The sequence below is a fragment of the Typopeltis vanoorti genome, chromosome 11 (genome assembly GCF_054136105.1).
Source record: "Typopeltis vanoorti isolate ZY-2024b chromosome 11, IOZ_Tvanoo_1.0, whole genome shotgun sequence".
NCBI classification, from domain to species: Eukaryota; Metazoa; Arthropoda; class Arachnida; order Uropygi; family Thelyphonidae; genus Typopeltis; species Typopeltis vanoorti.
The window spans coordinates 92,772,435-92,795,566 of record NC_143559.1 but is presented as its reverse complement, the minus strand read 5'-3'; the positions used below and the strand labels follow the sequence as shown (position 1 = coordinate 92,795,566).

Genomic DNA, 23,132 nt, shown 5'->3' with positions numbered 1-23,132 from the left:
CTACCTGAGTCCACCGTCGAATTCTGTTTTTTCTATCCTTGCAAACACCATCACCACATGTCTTCCTAACTAAATCAGTGAATGCTTATTCCCTGATCTTCCACCTAATATCTAAGGTTTGGTTCTTCTTTTTAAACTCTCATCTGTTTTTTTCTCTAAGAGTATTTGAGTCTATACTTAATATGAAATTCATTTTTAGCGTTCTAAGAACTAAAGTCTTGATCACTTCGTATTTGAAATTATCTGTATACTCCTGTGTCTTGAACCAATATGGAGATACCGGAACTCTTCTCTCCATGCAAATTAGTACAAGACTTTATATCGGAATATGGTATTATTAATTACTAGTCTGTGTCCTGAATAGAAATCTAGTAGGCACTTAGCATTATTATTAACTTGGCTATTTTCTCCAAATTTTCCCAACCCATTTCTATATATTCCTTTCATTCTCACCTGTTCAGCTCTCCATCAAGGACTGTATTTTCCTTCTTTATTTGTCAGATGCTCTCTAATGACTCGAAAATTCCCTCCACTTCTTCCTTAGTAGAATCTTCTTTGATGATCATAGGCACAAATAAGTCTCGTTGTCCAATTCTCCATTTGAATGTTTACCCCCATCACTTTCTTGAAATTGCCTGCCATTCAAGATTATCTTTGTGTTTAGAGTTGAATACTGTAGCCACTCCTTCTGTTTCCTGGTCATTATTTCCTGGAAATAACATCTTGTATTTGTTGCTTAGAAGACACACCTCTTTTTGTCTTCTTTGTTTCAGTACCACTTATTATGTCAACGGTACTTTCATTCTTCTGCTAGTTCTTCTTTTCCGTTTATACTTCTTAGAGTGATGTATCTACTTATTTATAAACAATGATTATATTATGAATTAGCTAAAATAATTAATAATTAATTATACTTAAAAAATTAGGTATAGTTTCTGTGAAAATTCCCATGCTACTCCTTTTAAACACTATTATTATAATTACGGCTATTATAGCCTGTTTCTGTTTAGGAGTGTCCCTTATTTTAAATACATTGGCTATTATTACTCAAAAAAGGGATATATATATATTACTAATATAATAAGCCAAACCCCACCCCTCTATTAAGGGTATATATATTTTAGGGCATTATGGGTGAGTATAGAAGGAAATTATAGCAGAATAAAGGAGGTGGAAAAATTTTGTACATACCTTGTTTTGATTCTAGAATGTCTTCCAATTTCATGATCCTGCTTAAGGTTGTTTATAAGGGGGAAGGGGGGAGGAAGGGAGCGTGGGGGTGTGTTTTGAGGTGGGAAAATAAATTTGGAAACCCTGGTTATGTATTACACAATAATATATATATATATATATATATATATATTATTGTGTTTAGGGGCGCATTTTGTGGAGGGGGAAGGAGAGAAGGGGAAGAGTTTACTTATGTAGAAACTGGAGCAGGGGAGGGGGTTAACGGGGTACGGACCGTTTCGGTCGACTGACCATCATCGGAACTTTTTCGGAATGAGTGTAGGGCTATGTCAAGACTAGGTTGAATCTGCAAATAAGGGCATTTGTTGTCGCTAAATGGCCGGAGGCATGGCTTAATTTGTAAGTTCTGGATCGTCCAACATTCGGAAATTAGGTAGGGGCGGTGGACGTTGATTGAATCTTCATCGCATTTTATGGCGATCGTTTCAGATATTCTAAGCATTGTTTCGTTGTCTTGATTGTCTATGATTATGGCCTTGTCGATTTGGGGGTATGTTTCAGTTACAAGGCCATAATCATAGACAATCAAGACAACGAAACAATGCTTAGAATATCCGAAACGATCGCCATAAAATGCGATGAAGATTCAATCAACATCCACCGCCCCTGCCTAATTTTCAAATGTTGGACGATCCAGAACTTACAAATTAAGCCATGCCTCCGGCCATTTAGCGACAACAAATGCCCTTATTTGCAGATTCAACCTAGTCTTGACATAGCCCTACACTCATTCCGAAAAAGTTCCGATGATGGTCAGTCGACCGAAACGGTCCGCACCCCGTTAATCCCCTCCCCTGTCCCAGTTTCCACATAAGTAAACCCTTCCCCTTCTCTCCCCCCACACAAAATGCGCCCGTAAACACAATAATATATATACTGTATATATATATATATATATATATATATATATATATATATATATATATATATATATATATATATATATATATATATATATATATATATATATATATATTATTAATACATAACCCGGGTTTCCAAATTTATTTTCTCACGTCAAAACACCCCCTCACGCTCCCTCCCCTTTATAAACAACCTTAAGCAGGATCGTGAAATTGGAAGACATCGTGGAATCAAAACAAGGTATGTACAAAATTTTTCCACCTCCTTTATTCTGCTATAATTTCCTTCTATACTCACTCATAATGCCTTAAAATATATATACCCCTTTTTTTGAGTAATAATAGCCAATGTATTTAAAATAAGGGACACTCCTAAACAGAAACAGGCTATAATAGCCGTTATTATAATAATACTTAAAAATATTAATTATAATCTAAAACTGTAATTAATACTTTGATTTAATAATATTAAAATAGCATGAGTTCATTACCATTTTGAGTTCATAATAATTAAATAATTATTAATTATATTTAATAAATATCATTACGATTCAATAATTTTGACAAACGATATGACAAACAAACGAAGCCATGATTATTAATTCCATTAATAATTATTTTATTACTAATTTATTTCATTTAATTAGAATGACCAAACATAAAACGTTCACTCAACCGCCGATCAGAATAAATACAGGACTTATAGGGTGTTCGCCTACTCGTCAGATATTCTGTAATGTTACAGAATATTTGGCTGGTAGATTCTCCTATTAGCAGAATTGGCCTTAACCATTTCTCCAGATCGACTTCCACCCAGCTAGTCATGCAATAGTATTAATCAGAATGACCTCCAAGAGTTCCGCACCTCTTTATACGGTTTGATTACTGACTCCTTTCTTCTGATCTAAACAGCTGCTTCAACACAATAACTGAAATAAAACATAATTTTGCCGACAACCAAATAATAATTACAAATTCTGAAGATAAACTACAGAAAGCTATTTTAGATCTAAACGAGATATCCAAATATTATGGTATGATAATATCAACAGAAAAATCAAAAACTATGGCCTTTAAAGGACAAGATCCAGCAAGAACTAAAATAGTAATAGATAACAAGTTCTTAGAACAGGTGAATTCATTTAACTACCTAGGAAGTATGATCACATGTGAAAATGAAAAAGATATAAACGTAAAAATTGTAAAATATTTAAAAATAACCGGTGTAATTATCTCTATATTTAAACGAAACCTAGTTCAGAAACAAAACAGACTAAAAGTATACAATACATTAGCCCTACCAGTCTTAATGTATGGAAGCGAAATCTGGACAATAAAACAAAAAGACAAACAAAGATTAATAACAGCAGAAATGAAGTTTATGAGAAAAACTGTAAAGTATACCCTATTTGATCACAAAAGAAACTAAGATATTATGAAAGAATTCAACCAAGAACCAGTAATAGAAAAAATTAAAAAATATAAAAATAAATGGATGGAACACGTTCAAAGAATAAAAAGAATAATAAGAAAGATTACCAAACCAAGCCTTCAAGTACAAGCCATTAGGAAAACGAAAACCAGGACGTCCTCTTAAAAGATTCAACGATGCCTTCTAAGGACGGAACAGCCACGCTAGGCCTAAACTCTTGATATGCATGATGATGATGATGATGATTAATATAGGATGAAGGGTTTCGTTCCTGACTTCACGCAACCCCCTCCCCCAACAGCATCCAAGCTTTGGTTCTCCAACAAATGTGCCAAGGGTCTTGGTTCTCCAACAAATGTGCCAGGGTAGTCCATGGTAAAAATTCAGCATATCTCAATTGGCTCAGTCACTTCGCACAAACCGCCTACCCTACAGCCTGTAACATCTGTAAACAATCAAACAAGACACTGAAATGGACAATACAGAAAATAAATAACTGCTGGATGTAATATCTGTTCTTACATGCTATCAGAATTTTCACACATCTAAATGCAACTGTAGTAACATCATCTAAAAATAACGATGACTTTATTTAGTAATGTTAAAATACTCCCGAAAATTATAAAATATTCTGTACCACTTTTATGTTCTGTCGTACTCGTCTGGCATCCAAGCCAACAATAGAGGAAGTCTTTATACAACTTGTCTCTAAAATAAGGAGATAAAAGTCAACCATCAAATTATTGTACTGTTGTTCCCACCTCGGACCTCTCGACAGTGGAGCTCATTAACAGCCAACGACTCCACTACTGGTGAGTCAACCAATTAATTAGCCATTAAGAATATGGTTTCTGCCTCTCTTGCTACAGCCAACTTTACCAGCCATTGAATAATCTATAGGTATATTTGGAGAAACGCATGTGGTCACTCTTGATTTCCTAAAAACAGGAAAATTAGCCATACTGGCATTACAGCCTTGGTTGCCCAGTTGTAATTCCAAATAATAAACAATCCCCCTTTCGTGGTGAACGTTGCCCTCATCAGATTTCCGTATCAACAAGGATGCTCCAGGGTTTGCTTTTGCCCACACTATTCCTTCTAAACACAGTAAAAGAGGTTATAATATCTTCTCATTAATGACAAATCGTTATTGTCATTGAACAATAGACTCCATTTCTCTTTATTTCACAATTTGCTGTGTTGAAATATTTCTATCTTCAACATCTTCTATCACCCCTATTTTAAACGGTGATTCAGCTCTATTCATCAGCGTAGTGAAGACGATCAACGGAATTTCATTGCCACCAAAAGAGAATATTATCTTCTTATTTCTGAATGTCACTTCACACCTCATATTTTTGTTATAGTTCTCCATTCAAGCTCAGGGATTAATTATCCCTGTCAGTTATCAGTTACGTTCACATTTAGCGCATCCTGAAAACCCAAAACAATTTACAGCCGCTGCCATAGCCTTCTCGGCCACTAAACAACTTGATATCCTCTTTCTTTTAACACACCTGTACAGCTTACAGCCTTCTACCACTATGTAAATCATAATCTTTCAATATTAGAATACTGTTCTCGTTTATGAGGGATGTCTGAAATGTGAGGCAATCCTAAAATGTGAGAACAGTATTCAGAGGCTAGTTCACATCAACCGAAGAGAAAAAAAAGTAAAAAAAAAAAAAAAATAGTGAAAGTGAAAAAAAAAACCTTCGCTTTCGGCTGAGAAAATCCCTGTTGGGGACGGGAGGATTTTTACTTCTGGAAACTCAGGTTTTTCTTTCCACAATGCAAGCAAACAGACCAGAAGAATACATACTGGTTGGTTTTCCCTTTTAGTCGTTTCCGACCGTAGGTGACTTTGTAGGCATTGCTCACAAAGTATTCCTGGTGACACGTGCTTTTTCCAACCCCCCCAATTTTATCTGGACTCGGAAACCGGCATGTGACGGGGACGTGTTCATGACTGTAATCCATCTGTGTTCAAGGGACCGGTTTGCCTGTTCTCGTCCCTGAGAACAGGCAAACCGGTTTCCGGGTGAAAAAAAAAAAAAAATCCTAACTCGCATGAGACCAGCTAACTCACCTTTCATCGAAAGAGACCAGATAAAGGTTCCTCACGTCACCGACGGGAATCGAACCCAGGTCTTTCCGATCAAAGGACTTCGTCTACGGAGGTTCTCAGAACACATTCAGCTAACTAAAACCTCGTTTTTATCATAGTTTCTTCTGCAGGGATTGGAAATAACCACAATCCTGCAACTGTCTTTGTCACAGTTCCATACTGTACCATTTACACATTTTTTTAAATTATTTATATGAATAAAAAAATTAAAAATATCGATTAACCTTTTTTTCATTGTATATCATTCCCTCACTTTTCTCTAATCATATGAAAACACCAAGCAGCTGCTGAAGTCTCTGGAAACAGTCTTTCTCCATAGAACGTCTCCCTATGAATGCAATCTATAGTTCTTTACGAAAAAAAAAAAGATTCCATTTTTTTTTTCTAATCATCTATTCACATACTCCACCGTTGTGAAAAAGGTGTTATGATCTTTTCAGTATGTGAAATTGATATTAAAAAATAATAATTTTGGGCATTATTACGTGTACAGTTACTGGTTGCTTGGAATAACCTCAGTCGCTGTTACTTTATCCACCGCCCTTCCCCAAACAATCACTTTTTCTCTATCAACACGAGCTAAACTATTTTTTTTATTTATAAATATCGTCTGCCTGGCAACTGAGTTAAATATTTCAAGTATTCTGACCATTGGGTATCTTTACCTGACAGACGTTACTAAGTGTAAAGCACAGCTAAAATATTCCACGCAAAAATCTTCTATGAATCCCATGTGCAGCGAAATCTTAGCGTACACCGCTGGATATCTTATCACGTATGCCAAAGTTTCCTTTCTGTAAGGCTATAATGGATGTGTGTGGCAATATCTAACGCATATGTTGAACGTGAGAGCGTTATGTCTAGAAGATCAAAGATTTCTCCAGACTTAGACCCTTCGATCCTCTATGGGAGAAAACGTGACTCAACTGGAAGAGGATGTCGAAGACGTCGCCAATAGAATACAACCTCGCTGAATTATTAATGGAGAAAAAAAAAATTTACCCAAGTTATTAAATAACATCAGAGTTCTAAAATCATCATCACAAACATGACGGTTCCAATATTTAAATTTATTAATGAATGTTAAAATGAATGTATTAGTCGAAATTCCTAAAATATTTCTTTTTAAGATGGGAATCGATTTGTACAGTTGAAAAGACGAAATTGAAATGGTGCAGTAAAAGAGGTTATAATAAATGCATAACATTGAATAGTTGAGAATATTTCATACAAAAAAGGATATTTCGAAATATATTACTCTAATAAAATACTACTATTCTCAGTATCTAAAAGCCGTTTAGTACTTTTTATTAGGGAATAATTTCCAATAATACTATTATTATTTTTTCGATGAATCATAAAAATGTTAATTTTGTGATCTCTTACGGTTGTCCTTGGAGCACTTTAATGTGATTAGGAGTGACATCACTCTTGAACCGTGATCATTTGTTACCCATCAACTGGAGGCTTTCATTCTCCTGCTAAATGGATTTGATATTTGATACCATAGTGCAGTTCATACGCGCATGCTAAATTGTTTGATTTAAGACATTTAGTTTAAATAGAAATCGAAATGCTCTATACATTTTAGTAACGATCTTAACTATTAATTTTGATCAATATCAAAAGCTAGATTGCACTCATACATGGCGTACAGACGGACATACAGGTAAATTGTCTCTAATAAGACAATTTGATGTTGTACAAAACTGAGTTTGTAAAACATCTGTTGTGCTTAAGTCCTTTGTATGTCTATATGGGATTCAAATCTAAATCTTTTTGACTAAATTCGAGATGGATAAGGTTGTCAATTATCAAAGAAAATCTTAAACTTGGTGACGAGTTCTCGATCAACAAAAATGTTACATAAGAAAAGGATAACTTTGATCAAGTGACTGCTGCCATTCGGTATGTCCAATATAATTTGACCCAATCGGTTTGTGTGTATATAGACTGCCCATGCAGTATAGACAATTAGCATGGACGATTTTCCCTATAAATTTCCTTTTTATGCTAAGGAAAATGTCTTTTTACTTTTTTTGCCACAATATTTTTGAACTCATTATCTAAAGCAAGCGTTTTATGCTATTAACTTGACTATTGTAAAACAGAAATAAATATATATTTAAAAAAAGTAATGATTTAAACTATATTAAAATTGTATATAAAACTAATTAATTATCATATTTAAATTCTAAATTTTGACATTATCGAATGACATCTTTTTATATTTTGTGTATGATAAATTAATATTGATTGCTAAAAATTAGTTTTTGTGAGGAGGGGGAGAATGTGAATCCAATACTCTTGGAGGGTAATGGATGGCAATGCTGTAGCCAATGAAGTTCTAACTGAGGCTCGGCTATTGCTGTTACCCTCCTGCCATGATCAGAGCTTTAATAGCTCAATAACACCTTATCCCTACACTGTCCTCTACAGATAACGGGGAATATGAAAAGCATTCTTGCTTCGCCCCTTTAAACCAGTCCTTATAAGGAGTTTTTGTGAGCTACAGAAAGCGTTTATAAGCTTTTTTTGCGTTACTATTCTTTGTATTTCTTTCCCTTCTTTTGGAGCTATGATAGGGAAAAATTCACATAAATTCCAAGAAATGGTTAATAGTCAGCAAGTTATGATATTAAAATAGTTCCTGATCTCTATCGCTTGGAGATATTCATTATTTCTTCCCAGTAACGGACTTTTTCACACCACAAGCAAGCAACCAGTCCCGTGAACACACAAATCTACAGACGTAACATACTTACCATTAGGGGGTTGCAACAGATGAATGGCAAACCAGCCACCATTAAATTGCCTAAAACCCTTAATTAGAGATTCAACCTGTCTTTCACAAATCAGACTTGGATAGATGTAGTTGCAAGTTCTAGATAAATAGATTATAACAAGAAGGCAGAGAAACAGTAGGGAGCTGAACCAAGAAACGATCCAAAACTATCAGTCAAAGATACTGGCAGCTATCATTGAAGCTATACTTGGGTGAATCAGGAATTTCCTCCTCAAGGCATTCGCCTGACTAAAGGAGCTCTTGGGAACGTGAACTGCATTGCTGTTAAGATTGTTTGCCTTGTAATACCTGCTACAATTGTTTACACGAATTATTCTTATACATTGTTTATGATAAAGTTACGTTGACTGAACGAACTCTGTGTCCTAGTACGTTTGTAAAAATCCAACGAGAAGATCAAAAGTTTTTATATGTTTCATTAAATCTCAACTAGTTTATGGATATAGACTAGTTTTGAATGATCTCATTTTCCTCTTACACGTTAGGCTCATTTGCTCTAACTAATCCTAACTAACTAATCTAACTAATCCTAACTAACTTCTTCAACTAACTTGATTCACTGAAATTCAGTTAATGCTCTGAGATGGGAATCCTATCTTGGTAGTCTGCTATGCCTTTCAATTGCATGCATTTTCAGGTTTTTTTTTTGTCTTGAGGGATTCCGAAAAACCTGAGTTTCCTGAAAGAAACAAACTTCTACCTCGGTATGAGTTCCACTAACCTGCTCTCCAACCTATTTGTTGGAGAGTAGTCATTGTCTACATGATCTAGCCCATAACTTTGTTTTACGTAATTATGGAACAACAAATGATCTAATTAAAACAATAACATAAAATTTAATGTACATTATAAATACCAATTTTTTTTAAAAAAAAGTTTTCTATTCGATAAGCATTGAATTAATTGCAATTATCTTTCGCAATTTTCCCCTTTTGAATCCTTATAAGTGATCCCTATAAAATAGCAAATAGAATAGTTCGAGAAATGCTTGTAGTGATTTCGAATAAAAAAAATTTCTACCAATTCCTTCCAAATGAAATCCCGAAAAAAAAAAGTGTAAATGTACAACAAAGAATGAAATATACATTTCGAATTTATGAAGGTTAACTACCTATTGGAACCATCAGTAAGAATTAAAACCTGAAAACTGCGTAATATTTATGTTCTTGAAATACTTGTCTTTAATTAAGGTTAAGATATTTTTAAATCTTTAAACTATAATACTGGGGCGAACTCTGTTCTCTCTCTCTCTCTCTCTCTCTCTCTCTCTCTCTCTCTCTCTCTCTCACACGCGCGCGCACACACACACACACACACACACACACACACACACACACACACACACACACACACACACATATACACAATAATGTCACTGAATCTTCCATTACTTCCAGGAGAAAGGATATTAAAGGATATTTCATTAGACGGGATAAGCAGTTGTTGCACTAAAACGTAGCATCAAAACATAGTGTAATGAATGGGTTTTAGTACGTCATCACTTTTCACTGGTTATGAAATAAGCTGTTTTTTTTTTTTTTTTCATAAAATCAAGAACTAAACAATGGATATTTTACTGCAGTATAGCCGGGTATTAAACAAATATTAGCCTGGTTTTTATCTTTATAGATTATAGTTTAAAAAATTATCAGAAAACAAGTGTTTTTAAACAAGGCTTCCCCAGATAACTAAGGACGTATGAAAAAAAAAGAAACGAATATAAATCAATTTGGGCATTTTAAGCAAAGAAGTCAGTGTAAGAATAGGATCATTCCAGTTCAAAATTTTACATTTCTAAAACTAACTGCAACATTATCAACTTTAATTTTCAGAACCCAGTCGTTCCATATAATCAGAATTTCAAAATATAACTACTAAAGAAATGATTGTAAACAATGACAAAAAAAGAGATGCGTTTCGCAATACCATCATTACAATTTGCCTTATGTAATGTTAGACATGTAATTTTGTTTTAGCTGATTTTACAATGAAAAATGATCTAAATTTGACATGATTAAACAAATTTTTGTCCACATCCTAAATCCTAAATCCCATTAAATTTTAACTATCTACAACGTAGTTATTTATTTTTATAATGCCTACACAGTTATCAAAGTTTTTCACCGAAGAAGGTTCTGATTAAAACTAAACTTAAAATGTATAGAAATATATGGACTCCCTTATAAAGGTTTGCGGCATTCTAGAAAAGATACAAACTCAAGTCTTTCCAACTAGAGGCAAACATTGTGTTGTGTTTGAAATCGGATTAGAACGTTAGTAATTAGCTGAAGAATCCTTTAAACCAGATCAGGCTTATACATACTTGATATGGTTTCGATGCCTTTTAGGTGGAGTTTCTGTTAATGACCTGTTTATTTTGTCTTATTTATTATTATTTAGGTTCACATTCTGCAAGAAACTTTATGGCATCTCCGCCCGCATGACAAGTATATTCATTTAAGAAGTTCAAATGACTAATCACATAATTAAATTAGATTATCAAATTAATTTCTGTCAGTAAAGACCAGTTTGTCTTTACCGAGATGGATTTATACCGTATTATTCCACCTTTAAATGCCACAATTATTTTAATGTCTTCTGTAAAACATTTTAACTAATATCTGGATTTTGATTTGTATTTTACTCCTGGTAATCATCCTTGACCTATATACACGTCAAAGTTGCCATAGATGCGAAGCGCTTACGAAATTGCAATTCTCATTAAATTACATTGAGATATAAGAGTATGCTAGGTAGGAGCGATATACTTCATCCATATTGAGATAGATAAGATTAAATAATTTCATTCTAGGAATACATATTGCCAATGCTATTTTCTTGAAACCGGGTGTTTACCATCATTGTCTTTGTGACGTAGAGCTTGTTAGAAGATGTAATAGTAATTACTATAAACTTTGCACATACACATACCTGATCAGAACTTCAACATAGAGTCCAATGCATGTTTCGTATGTACTACGAGCAGAGTACCAAATGCATGCGATGAGAAGCAGTTCAAATCAATTACACTACCATTTCGAACTCTCATCGTTCTGACAACAGACTCAAGTAACGAGATGTTCTCCAGGTGTCCCTCACCTTTAAACACATCCATCGGACGATAAACTTGTGTAGAATGATTCATTGCTTAATACAACTTGCTTTTGATGTTATTATGTTGTCTACGCGAGGAATCTTCTTACAGGTTTTCCATTCGAAAGCAAATCAGCTGGTCTCATGCGAAGGTGGTATTATCTCCCCCAAAACAGATCAGAGATATCTAGAATCAGCATAAAAATGTGTCCGCCATAATTAGTTTAATTTTAATCAGATCATTTTGCAGAGATTCAGAGAGAGAGACAAACAAAATATTGACATTTGCGCAGTAGAATAAAATCGGTCCATTGCGCATCATGCTCAGTAGACGAAAATCGGTCCTTTGCGCAGAGCATATAATCTCTCTTGTTGGACGGAATACAATAAAATTTCGAATTTACGATCTTTTGATACTTTTCGTTTCAAACAGACAATTAAGCAAAATAACATTATAAGTTGAGAGTGTGTATATATATAAGCCATAAAAGGATTCATTTATCATATTTTAAACGCGATATTTATTATAATGAAGAGCCAAAGGCTTCAATTCGGCGACATGAACAGATTTAAGTTAAGGGATATTATATCCCATATTGTTTATTTATATTTATGTTTAGTATTTATGTTTCGCGATATTTATGTTTAGCATACTAGTAGAATTTTTACCAATAAGGCTCTTTGAATATCGCAAATGATGCGATATTCAAATCGCACAGAATATTATATTCTATTATGAATATGTAACACTTATGGGATTAAATATCATAGGAACTGAAGTATACGATCTAGCAAGCTGAAAAAATAAATGGAAAACAAATAAAAATAAAACCGCAATAGGAAAAAAATGGTCGAAGAACTGTAATAAAAACAGCAAAATAAAAAGAAAAATGGGAATATTTGTGATTATCTTTACCTAACCTAACCTAACCTAACCTAACCTAACCTAACCTAACCTAACCTAACCTAACCATCTTAGAGACTTGAAGTGACTTGCAAAAATTCCATTTTGGTCTTCAGTGAAGGCTTTCTGAGTTATGTGAAAAATAAATAAAAATTCAGAAATCATAAAATTAATAAAAATAGAAAAAATAAAATCCGTGGCTTTGCCTCCGCTTCTTAGATTACTACATATCGGCTCTATACAAGTACCCATTATGCGTAATATAATCTCTTTTTATATTATCAAATAATAATTTATTTTCCTCCAGAGAAGGTTATAAACCAGTAAAGTATGTATAATATAATCACTTATGTCAACAAACAACTTAATCATAATCGCATTTGACATTTTCTGATTATTTTTGAATTTTCAAATTGTGACTGGATCGTTTTTGTAAAAATTTAAGAAAAAAAAAAATAGTCTTCAATTAACAACTATAATTGCATATTTTATTAAAGGGAATTCTTAGGTTAAATTTTTTCTTGAAAATATTTTAATGATTATATTACTAATTGCTCAAACTAAGAAATAGTAAAATTTCTATAGCATCGAAATCATTCTTCCAGATCCTGCGTGGATAGTGTGTATCTGTTGTTTAAATGTCATTGCAGTTCCTACAGATCGCTCTTTCTGAAAATGTTGCTTAATTGCAGGATGCGAGATAGTGACATATCAATTACTGCAGAAAGTATCGAACAATAGACCTTCATCCCTCCTGTTTTGTCAGGAGAACTACCTAAAGGTAGTCACTGTACTAATGCTAATGTTTTAAATGTGACAGGTTCATAATCATACACCAAAGAATTCATTCAATACTATTTTTGGAATCATTGCAAGCACGAAGTACCCAGATGGAATACTACTTAAAAATATGGGAGGTAACTATGTCACTGTTGAATTCAAATGCCGATGGCCGACTTTCAAGATAGTGTCCAAATATTTATGCAAATCTTAAATGCTTACTACATTTCTAAGGTGATAATAAAGTACTTCCCTTGGCTATGGCAATATTTAACTTGACTAAGATTACAAACGCATAGTAAACTTTCGGCCTAGAAAGCCATGTTATTGTGTAGTCTGGTTCTACATTTTTTTTTTCAGTATTACGAAGGATAGATATTCACACAGACGATTTTCTTAATTTTCAGGAACGATTTTATAAAGTTAAAGAGTCTCTATAGCTCAGTTGGCTTCGACAAAACCATTTGGTTGGACAAACCTGGATTCGAATTCCATTTAGGACTTGAAACTTGAAGAGACGTTATCAGGACAATTTAGCTGAAAATGAGTTAGTCTGTCTCATAAGGAAAAGTTTAAGATTTTTTTATTTTTTATTTTTTATTTATTTTTTACCCGCAACCAGACAAACTGGCTAGGCGAACGCACGCAGTTGGCGCACAAAAATATCTGTGTACGCATAAAAGGCGAAACCCTATTTGAGTAGGTCGTAGATCTTAAGGACCTGTACTGTGGATAAAATAAACATAAAATAAAATATGAAAATAATATGAAATAACTACAGACTAACCCTGTTAATGTACAAGTTTCAAAAGACATGAAATAAAATTCTTTTCATGAATAAAGATAAAACGGTCAGGTTAGGTCTAAGTTCAAAAAGCACTAACAACGCATAAAATTAAATACACCTTATTATAGAGATCTGTATTCCAAAATGTTCAGGTAGAGTAGAATCTGATGATTATTTACGAAATCTTGATGCCATGAATCCACATTCGTCCATTTCTTGCTACAGTGCGGATCGTACTTTGACACAGAAAACAACTCCTTTAAAACAAATGGATGCTAATTTATTACCAAGTTAAGCAGAACAAAAAAGGCTAATTGTACTTTGCTTCTAGAATTTTTTTATTCTATTTAAAAGTGAAGATAATCCTAAAGGTCTTTTGGATCACATAGTTCAAGAGTCGCTTATAGGAGAGAGTTGCCTCGGTTGTGATTTGCAATCTGAACCGAGGCAACTATAGCTCAGGCCAGTGTATTATGTTAAGTATTGTGCGTGTGTTCTCTGTCCCGAATGCCTTCTTAGCTGAAAGAAAAAATCATCCGTATGACACAATTTTGTAGCACAAGAAGACATTGGATATGTTCAAAGATAGATAGAAAGTTAGTTATTTTTTATTTTTATGGCGCAAAGACATCAAAGATCATACTGCTCCAGGACACAAGTTACAGCAATACATATCGTATTAGTAAGAAATTACAAATATCTATGCCCTTGGCAAGATTCGAACCCGCAGCTTCTTCGTAGGAGAGTGTACCCGGCGAACCAGGCCTAGATAGAAAGAGAAAGTTTATTGATGTTTTCGAACGTCTATAGATTAGAAGTTCTTGGATATATTGTTGAGGAGGTTGTTTCACTTTATAAAGAGAGGGGGGGGTGAAAGATTAAAATAAACAGTTTGCACAAAGAAGCAGGAATTGAACTGTAAATTGGCGTTGAATGAGAACTCGATTTTTGAAGTGGTTTGCAGAGAATAATGAAAATAGAGATAGAAGGTGGTATGAACAGAATAGACAGAGAGAGAGCGTCTAGAAAGCATTATTCTATAATTAATAATTCTAAGACCATTCTATTGAATGGAGCTTTAATATTTAGAAACATCTTCCCGGACATAGGAAACCGTATCCTATAGCAGGAGGATTTTACATTGAGAGAGAATAATTAGAAAAAACAATTTTGGAATAAGAGAAGTTACATTTAAATCTCAGTTTTATATCATTTTTCTTTATCGGCCTATAATGAAAAAGAAAATTCCGAAGGGTCATTTTTGTGAGGTTTTATTCGGCCAAAGCATTTCTTATTTCTTTTGAAGGACTGAGCAAGTTGATTCGCCAAGCTCACTACACTGTCAAAAGAAACGGTTTCTTATCAAACGCCTTACAGCCTACTACAGAGAACGTGACCTTATTCTTTAATGAGGGAAAAAAAACGAATTTTCTTTAAGGCAAATAAAGCAAGAAAAATATCTGTCGCGTGTTCAGAATTCTGTCTATAAACTTCTTGGCAGTCGGCAATGACGCGAGATGGGAAACAGAAGTAAGCGTCAAATAAATTATTTGATTTGCTGGATATTACCGAAAGTGTCCGATTTCGAAACGAATGCTTATACGCTGCCAGATACAAGTGGCGGTGGTAGTAGGAAGTGAGCAGCAGTTCGTCTTGAAGACATAACATGAACTCCGAGGATACTTAAGAGCTATTATATTTCGTATTCTATAATTCGGCGAAGGTCATCAACTCTTCAGTTTCACAGATACCATTCGAAAGTTGATGCACGTCTTGCTTTATCATTGAAGTATATTATCGTTGCATCCAACGATGAAATATATGATGAATGGGATATTTAATAAGGCGTTCGTTTTTTCATTCATCCATTTTTACCCATATTGGAGAGCTGACAGTAACAGACTACGAATTTCTTTCTGTCTGAACATGATGAGTTATATTAAATGAAATAATAGCACTGATGTTCAATTTTGCTTTTATTTAAAAAAAGAAGAAAAAATTCTTAAAGAATAATACGAAAATATTATAATAGTTTAAAATATTTAAAATTTTTAAATCATTTGAAATATATTTTTGTTTTATTTGCAAAAGTTATTACAACACCTTTCATAAATTAATAGTATTTTTCTTGAAATGTCATTCACCAACAATTTAAGTATTACAATAGTTGGCTTGTTGTGCACAATCAATTAGCTGAAAATCGAATTGAATTCAAAGTTAAATTATTTTTATTATAAAATTATAGTTATTATATTTCTAATTTTAGTACAATTGGTATATCTCTCCAGTAAACAGTAAATTATGAATATAGTTATGTAGTTTATCTCTCCGATAAATTATTACACTCATGAGCCAAAACATTACGGCCGCGAACCCAGTAAACCTCCACTGACCGAGATAAACGCCTGCACCCATCTTGGCATTGACTCCACCAAACTTCGGAAGGTATTCTGAAGCATTCCAGATCATCCAGAGGTCATCAAGGTGGATGCTGCTTTCCATATCAGAAGAATACACGAAATGCTTAGATATGCTTCCAACTAGGATTGCACAATGTAGGCCTTGTGAAACAGAACATTGTCTTACTAGAAGATTCCGGATCCATTGAGTCACATTGTCACCATTTAGAGCTGGTGTGAAACCATCTTGAGGTGAGAATTAGCGTTCAAAGTGTGTTCAGTGGGAAGAAAAGCCACAGTGATGACCATGAGAACAATCCCTACCACCACTGGCCATTTTCCATCCTACTGTGCAGTCGGATTGGACGAAACAGGCTGGATGATCATAATGGTTTGAATCTTGATTGCAACATAGTTGTAGCGTATTATTATATATTAATTGTTGACATTATTAATATTGATTTTCATTATTACGATAAATATTTTCCCCTGAGTATGCAATATTTATGAAACCGGTTTCTTGGAGAATCCCCCCCCCTCCCTCCAACACTTCACAAAAGTGTCTGGCTCATGATTTCTCTAAGGATGGTCGAAGTTGACGCCAAAACAAAAGAAAAAAAAAAAGAGCCATCACTCTTATTTGTTTTATTTGTCTTTCCATTGTAACCATGGAAACGACAGAGGTGCTGTTTTACTTTCCTTTTTCAAATCAAAGACTTAAAATGATATTATTCCGAGTGAGATTTTATTTATAACATAATAAATTTGAAGAAACAAAAGGCGAAAATTTAAATTTCCGTAATTTCGGAAACGTGTGTTTGCAACGATACCGAGACAACTACAAATAAAGAGGGAGCGACCTCCCTGTGCTAAGACAATACTATTACTTTCAGAACCTTCAGTTGCAGGCTCAAATTCCGATTTTCCCTTTGAAACGCTGATATTAATTAATATCGGAAAGGAAATATTATTAATTTTGATATTGGTATTCCGCATTCTGCATTTTAATTTATAATAAAATAATTGCTTTCATAAATAAAATTGGATAAACTATTATGAAAACTCAGCCTTGTTAAAAATGTAGTTTAATAAGACAAAAGAATGACAAAATAATTAGTAAATGTTTCATATATTTAATTATCTACTATAGTAAAAAGTTAACATTAAATATATTAAAATATATAAGAAATAATGCTTAAGAAGATTAATTTTTCAAAAAAAAAATTTGAAATGGTGACATACACACCATTTTTTTATCAATTTATGATTTTAATATAAATAGTGAGTGACAACCTTCCCTGTGTGTTTAGACCCTTGGAGGCTAATAGATGACAATGCTGTAGCTAAAATGAAGTTCTAACTGAGGCTCGGCTAAATGAAGTTCTAACTGAGGCTCGGCTATTGCTAATATGGTCATGATCCTGCCATGATCAGAGCTTTAATAGCTCAAAATAACACTTTAACCTTATCCCTACACTGTCCTCTACAGATAACGGGGAAGATGAAAACCATTCTTGCTTCGCCTCTTTAAGCCAGTCCTTATAAGGACTTACTTCCCTGTGTTTATCTATAAGTAGGGAATATAGATAGATTTGGTATCGCTGATGATGATCATGTTATTTTTTTTAATATCTTCCTTCCTTATTTTTAATAACGTTATGTGTTAATAAAATAAGAAAACGTCACAATACTTCACTAAAACATCAAACAGGAAATCCAAATAGCTAGGACTAAAATGAGAAACTTGTGTATGATTGGGATCTACAAAACGCATGCATAATACCAGCTGCAACAATAATACCAAATTACTATGTCTAAAATTTGAATATTCGATGGCAGATATTGTATAGTACAGAATGACTGCCTTTTTTTTTCAAAGGGAAAAATCACTCGGATATATGTCAAATCTACGTATTTAGAATGCTCAGAAGATTACGTTACATATCATTATGATCATTTCTACATACCACAAGACACTTTTACATGAACAAAGAAAAATGAAAGCAAATAATTTTGAATTTATTTTGCAGCAGGTAGTTAATAAGAGCTTCCGTAGCTCAGTCAGTATAGACGAAGCCTTTTGGTCGGAAAGACCTGGATTCGATTCCTGTCTATCTATTACATAAAGAGCGGTCTTTTTCGACTAAAGGTGAGTTAGCCGGTCTCGTACGGGTTTTTCAGCACAGGCAAACCGGTCACGTGAACACACACACGGATTTACATGCCACTGTTGAATTATTAATTTTGAGTAATAAGGATTATTATTTTGCATGTAAAAATTGTTACTAAGCTATTGATGAAGCTTATGCTTACCATCCATAATTCTAATTATTATTATTATTTTTTTTTTTTCAGATTCGAGAAGATTGGAAATACGTTGCTATGGTAATTGATAGGTTGGAACTCTACATATTCTTTGCTGTTACAACGGCTGGGACAATAGGAATTCTACTGGATGCTCCACACATATTTCAGTATGTTGATCAAGACGAAATCATAGACATGCACAAAGGTAAACCAACATGAGGACCGAAAATGTCCCTTCAAGACGCATCGACAAATTGTGCACCTCCAGCTGAATTGCCACACTTTGCATAACGGGTATTCTAGCACAGAAGTGTCCCCCCCCCTCCAACACTTCACAAAAGTGTCTGGCTCATGATCTCTCTACGGATGGTCGAAGTTGACGCCAAAACAAAAAAAAAAAAAAAAAAAAAGGAGCCATCACTCTTGATGTTTTTGTTTGTTTTATTTGTCTTTCCATTGTAACCATGGAAACTACAGAGGTGCTGTTTTTACTTTACTTTTTTCAAATCAAAGACTTACCAGGGGAAAAAAAATGCTCATTTAGTTGCTAGAAGATTTTTTAACGTTTCCAGTCCTCCCAAGGAATCAGCCAGGAAATTTTATTCAAGTAGAAAAAAAAAACCAAAGTAGCCATAGAGAACTGGAAACAGTGAAGCGACACAATGAGACCCAGAGGAGATAGAGAAAGAGAGAAACTGTGCGATCTAAAAACATGGAGGACGAAAACAAGAAAAGGATAATAATATATCTTTGATATGTTTTTCTTTGGCTTCTGTTTAGTTCAACAACGCCTAGCAAATCCCGATGCAAAGTACACAAGACATCTACACTCCAGTATATATGTCAAGTAAAGGTGCTTTGTATTCCTTTATCAAACTGGCAGTGGATGGATAGAGCGAAGGAATGAGTGAAAAAAAAATAAATAAAGAGCTCAGAAACATTCCTATACATCAAGAAGAAAGGCCTTCAATACTCCCTCCTGCCAAAAAATAAAAAAAAGGACGGACCCTGTAGATCCAACTAGTGGGAACATTTTATCATATGTGAACACTACCTGAGACAGTTTGAACTGACTTATCCCACCCCCATTTTTATGTTGTTGTTTTTTTTGTTTTTGTTTTTTTCTTAGCGAAAGAATGTGAATTATATTCAGGATGTTTCACTGCTCAACTTTTTACAACTGGCGCCATCTAGATCCGGTTGCTATTACTAAAATGAGATTAACAATACCGACATGTACTTTTTTTCAGGCCTAGCCTTAGAGCTAATTTGTGGCCCATTTTAAGAGTAGGTCTGTTGTTTGAAATATTTTGGCAAGTAGATCTTAAGGATATCAATTCATGGAAAGTACTTCAAGTAATGGGTAGGGATTGTCGTCAAAAAAAAAACAAAAAAAAAACATTTAGCACTGATTCAAAATACACCCAATGAAAACCATTAGAACAACGGCTTATCATGACAGTTGGCAATTTGCCAAAAACGAACATATAGCAATTGTTGATATTTGTAGATTGTCATTTCAATATGTGGGCGTATTTTTTATGAAGTACTTACCATGAAAATATATATGTGGTCCATTATGCTGTGCCAAAATTACCAGTACTAGTTATTCCCCATTGCTGAACTCAAAAGGTGGTGCTTCCATGTTTTTTCGCAACCAGAAAACGCGAAATGGTTATGAAACCGATTTTTTAATGTTGTCTATGTATGTTAAATCAGTATCACACTTTTGATACAGTCTTGGCACCGTTTTTTATCTCCTTCTTTTCGATATTTAATTTTTCTTTATCTTTTTATATGTGCCATTGTACTGGCTGATGGATCAGTTCATAGCTTCTTTTTCATTGAACTATTTCTGTAGGAAATAAAGGAGTTGCCGACTAAACAATGCATAATCGAAACTAGTTTCCTATGATAAACAAACACCAGTCCATATTGAAGCCATTATTCTATAATAACTGTTTATTTAGTTAGTGTGAATAGCCCTTTGGAATTAAGAACATTCATATTTATGCCTACACAGGAATTTCACATTCCATACAAAATTATTTATTTGTTATTTATTTGCATTATATACAGTATCTAACACGTATTACTCGGTGCTAGTGTGGTTAACTGCATGACTTCCTTTCTACTGGATCTCATAGGTCACCATTTCGACTATTCTATTTCAATGTCTTCACACCTCTGTTGTGATGTCAAGAAAAAAAAAATACAGACGTCCTTAATTTTATTAGGAGGCACATTTAATGAGGAAAAAGGGGGGAAAAATCCCAAACCGCGCCAATCATACCTTTCTACCTCATCAGTAAAGCTGAATCCTTTGTCATGGTAACAATCCAGGATACAGAATAATTATCGGAAACTGAACTATTTGACCTATGGCATCGAATTTGCCTTTTGAGATACGGACAAATAGCATTCTTTGATATGGGATTCCATTTTTAGAAAATTATTCAGAGAACTATTTCTTGAAGATTGAAAAGTAGAAAATAAGTATTTGAATCCGAATACAAATGCAACTATATCGAAATTTAATGTCATTTTTATTGGCTACACAATGAGATATATCTATGAAGTTGAGGCAACTGAAATTTGCATAAAAGTATAAGCTTTCTTTGTAGGGGAGGTAACCGACAGTTTAAGGAGGTTTGATTAATAAAGGATGGAGACTGAAAATTAGGATCAACTTAAATCGTCAGACATCAGCCAATGCACATAAAGTGAAATCAGTATCGAGTTGCTCCATTATTTCAAACACAAACAAAAAATATATATTGATAGAAGTATAGATATAGATGAACCATATATTCATCACATAGGTAACTTTTATGGAAGTGTTTCAATTATTTCCGTTATGCAGCAAGTCTCAAACAGTTGCTAAGTAACTTCCAAGCAACAATAACTACACCATAACAATGTTCCTGCACATTAAGCCTAATTTGTACTCTTTAGAATTTTTAGCGAAAGTTTTACTTTTAGCAACACGAAAACTGCATTTGAAAAGTTCATGTACCAGTGGTATTGCGAATTAAAGAATGAACTCTGTAAAGATAACATTTTATTCTTCACCATTTCATTCTCTATTCTTTTATCAAACCTCATGTTACTCATTCCCCAGGAAATGAAAGTTAAAAGTTGAAAAATTCGATAACTCCAGTCTGGTATTAAATTTTGTGAAATCTTTTGGGGTGCCTCAACTTACAATTAATGTAAAGTCACACAGCCAATGGAAAAAAAAAAAAAGTTTCTGTACAGATCTACTCAAGCCTTCGTGAGTTCCGAATTATTTCTCGGTGCTTACCTTAATATTTTCTTACAGTAAACGCTCATCTTTTTGTCATTTTTTTGCAATGCGGATATTCTTGTCAAATGTTAGATGTGCACTTTTTGCTAAGAAATCTATCGGCGATAATTTTTTTTTTTATCACAGAATCCTATATATTAAACGATCCTAATGACGTACATGTGATGTTCTAGCTAACTTTCACAGAACTGATTTTCACATAAGAGTGCAGGCATTCTTAAAAACATCTCCAATGTAGTGTACAGTCAGACACTTGTGCGTACTTCGTCGACTATACTATCCCTTTTTATATTAATATATATCCATCTTAATATATTTAACTTAATAACGAATATTCCATCGATGGGACAAAGTAACTCATAATGAGTATATATCTAATATCTAATAGAATTTTCTGTCTTAGAAGGTGGATAACAACACAATCTCAAAAGGACGTGAAGATGCAAAATTTATAGTCCTTATAGTCCTTATAAGGACTGGCTTAAAGGGGCGAAGCAAGAATGCTTTTCATCTTCCCCGTTATCTGTAGAGGACAGTGTAGGGATAAGGTGTTATTGAGCTATTAAATTAAAGCTCTGATCATGGCAGGAGGGTAACAGCAATAGCGGAGCCTCAGTTAGAACTTCATTGGCTACAGCATTACCATCCGTTACCCTCCAAGAGTATTGGATTGAATGAATCAATCACCGCATCTCACGGTCGATTGATTCTCTTCCAGATGCAAAATTTGAAAAGTATTTTAACTTTTATAGAAAATTTTTAGAAATTTTATTTGGTGTGGGAATTAGATGTTAATTTATTTTTCAGCATCTTAGACATTTGTAAAAAAATTCTTCCTTTATTCACAGTAAATTTAATATTTGTGTATTTTTTACGTTTTTTTTTATTTCTATGAACCATTAAAATGCTTAACAGTGAACGGGGCATATACTTCATCTCCTCAACTGACCTCATCAGTAAGCATAAAGATGAGATCTTCAAATGAGCCAAAGCATGTAAACAAGATTTAAACGTTAAAGCATGCAAAATGCTCCTCCCCCCCCCCCCACTACAGGATCAGAATTATTTTAATTAT

At 33.8% G+C, this 23,132-nt stretch overlaps 1 protein-coding gene across 1 annotated transcript in view; it reads left to right on the top strand.

Annotated features, from left to right (window-relative positions):
- Nucleotides 1–18,969, top strand: part of nAChRbeta1 (nicotinic acetylcholine receptor beta1) — a gene marked incomplete at its 5' end in the record, with an annotated part of 67,071 nt that extends 48,102 nt beyond the window's left edge. Inside the window, one exon of the mRNA XM_090400210.1 lies at nucleotides 18,799–18,969. Within this exon, the coding sequence (XP_090256336.1) occupies nucleotides 18,799–18,969 (171 nt within the window). The remainder of the gene's footprint in view (nucleotides 1–18,798) is intronic.
- Nucleotides 18,970–23,132: the final 4,163 nt, after the last annotated feature.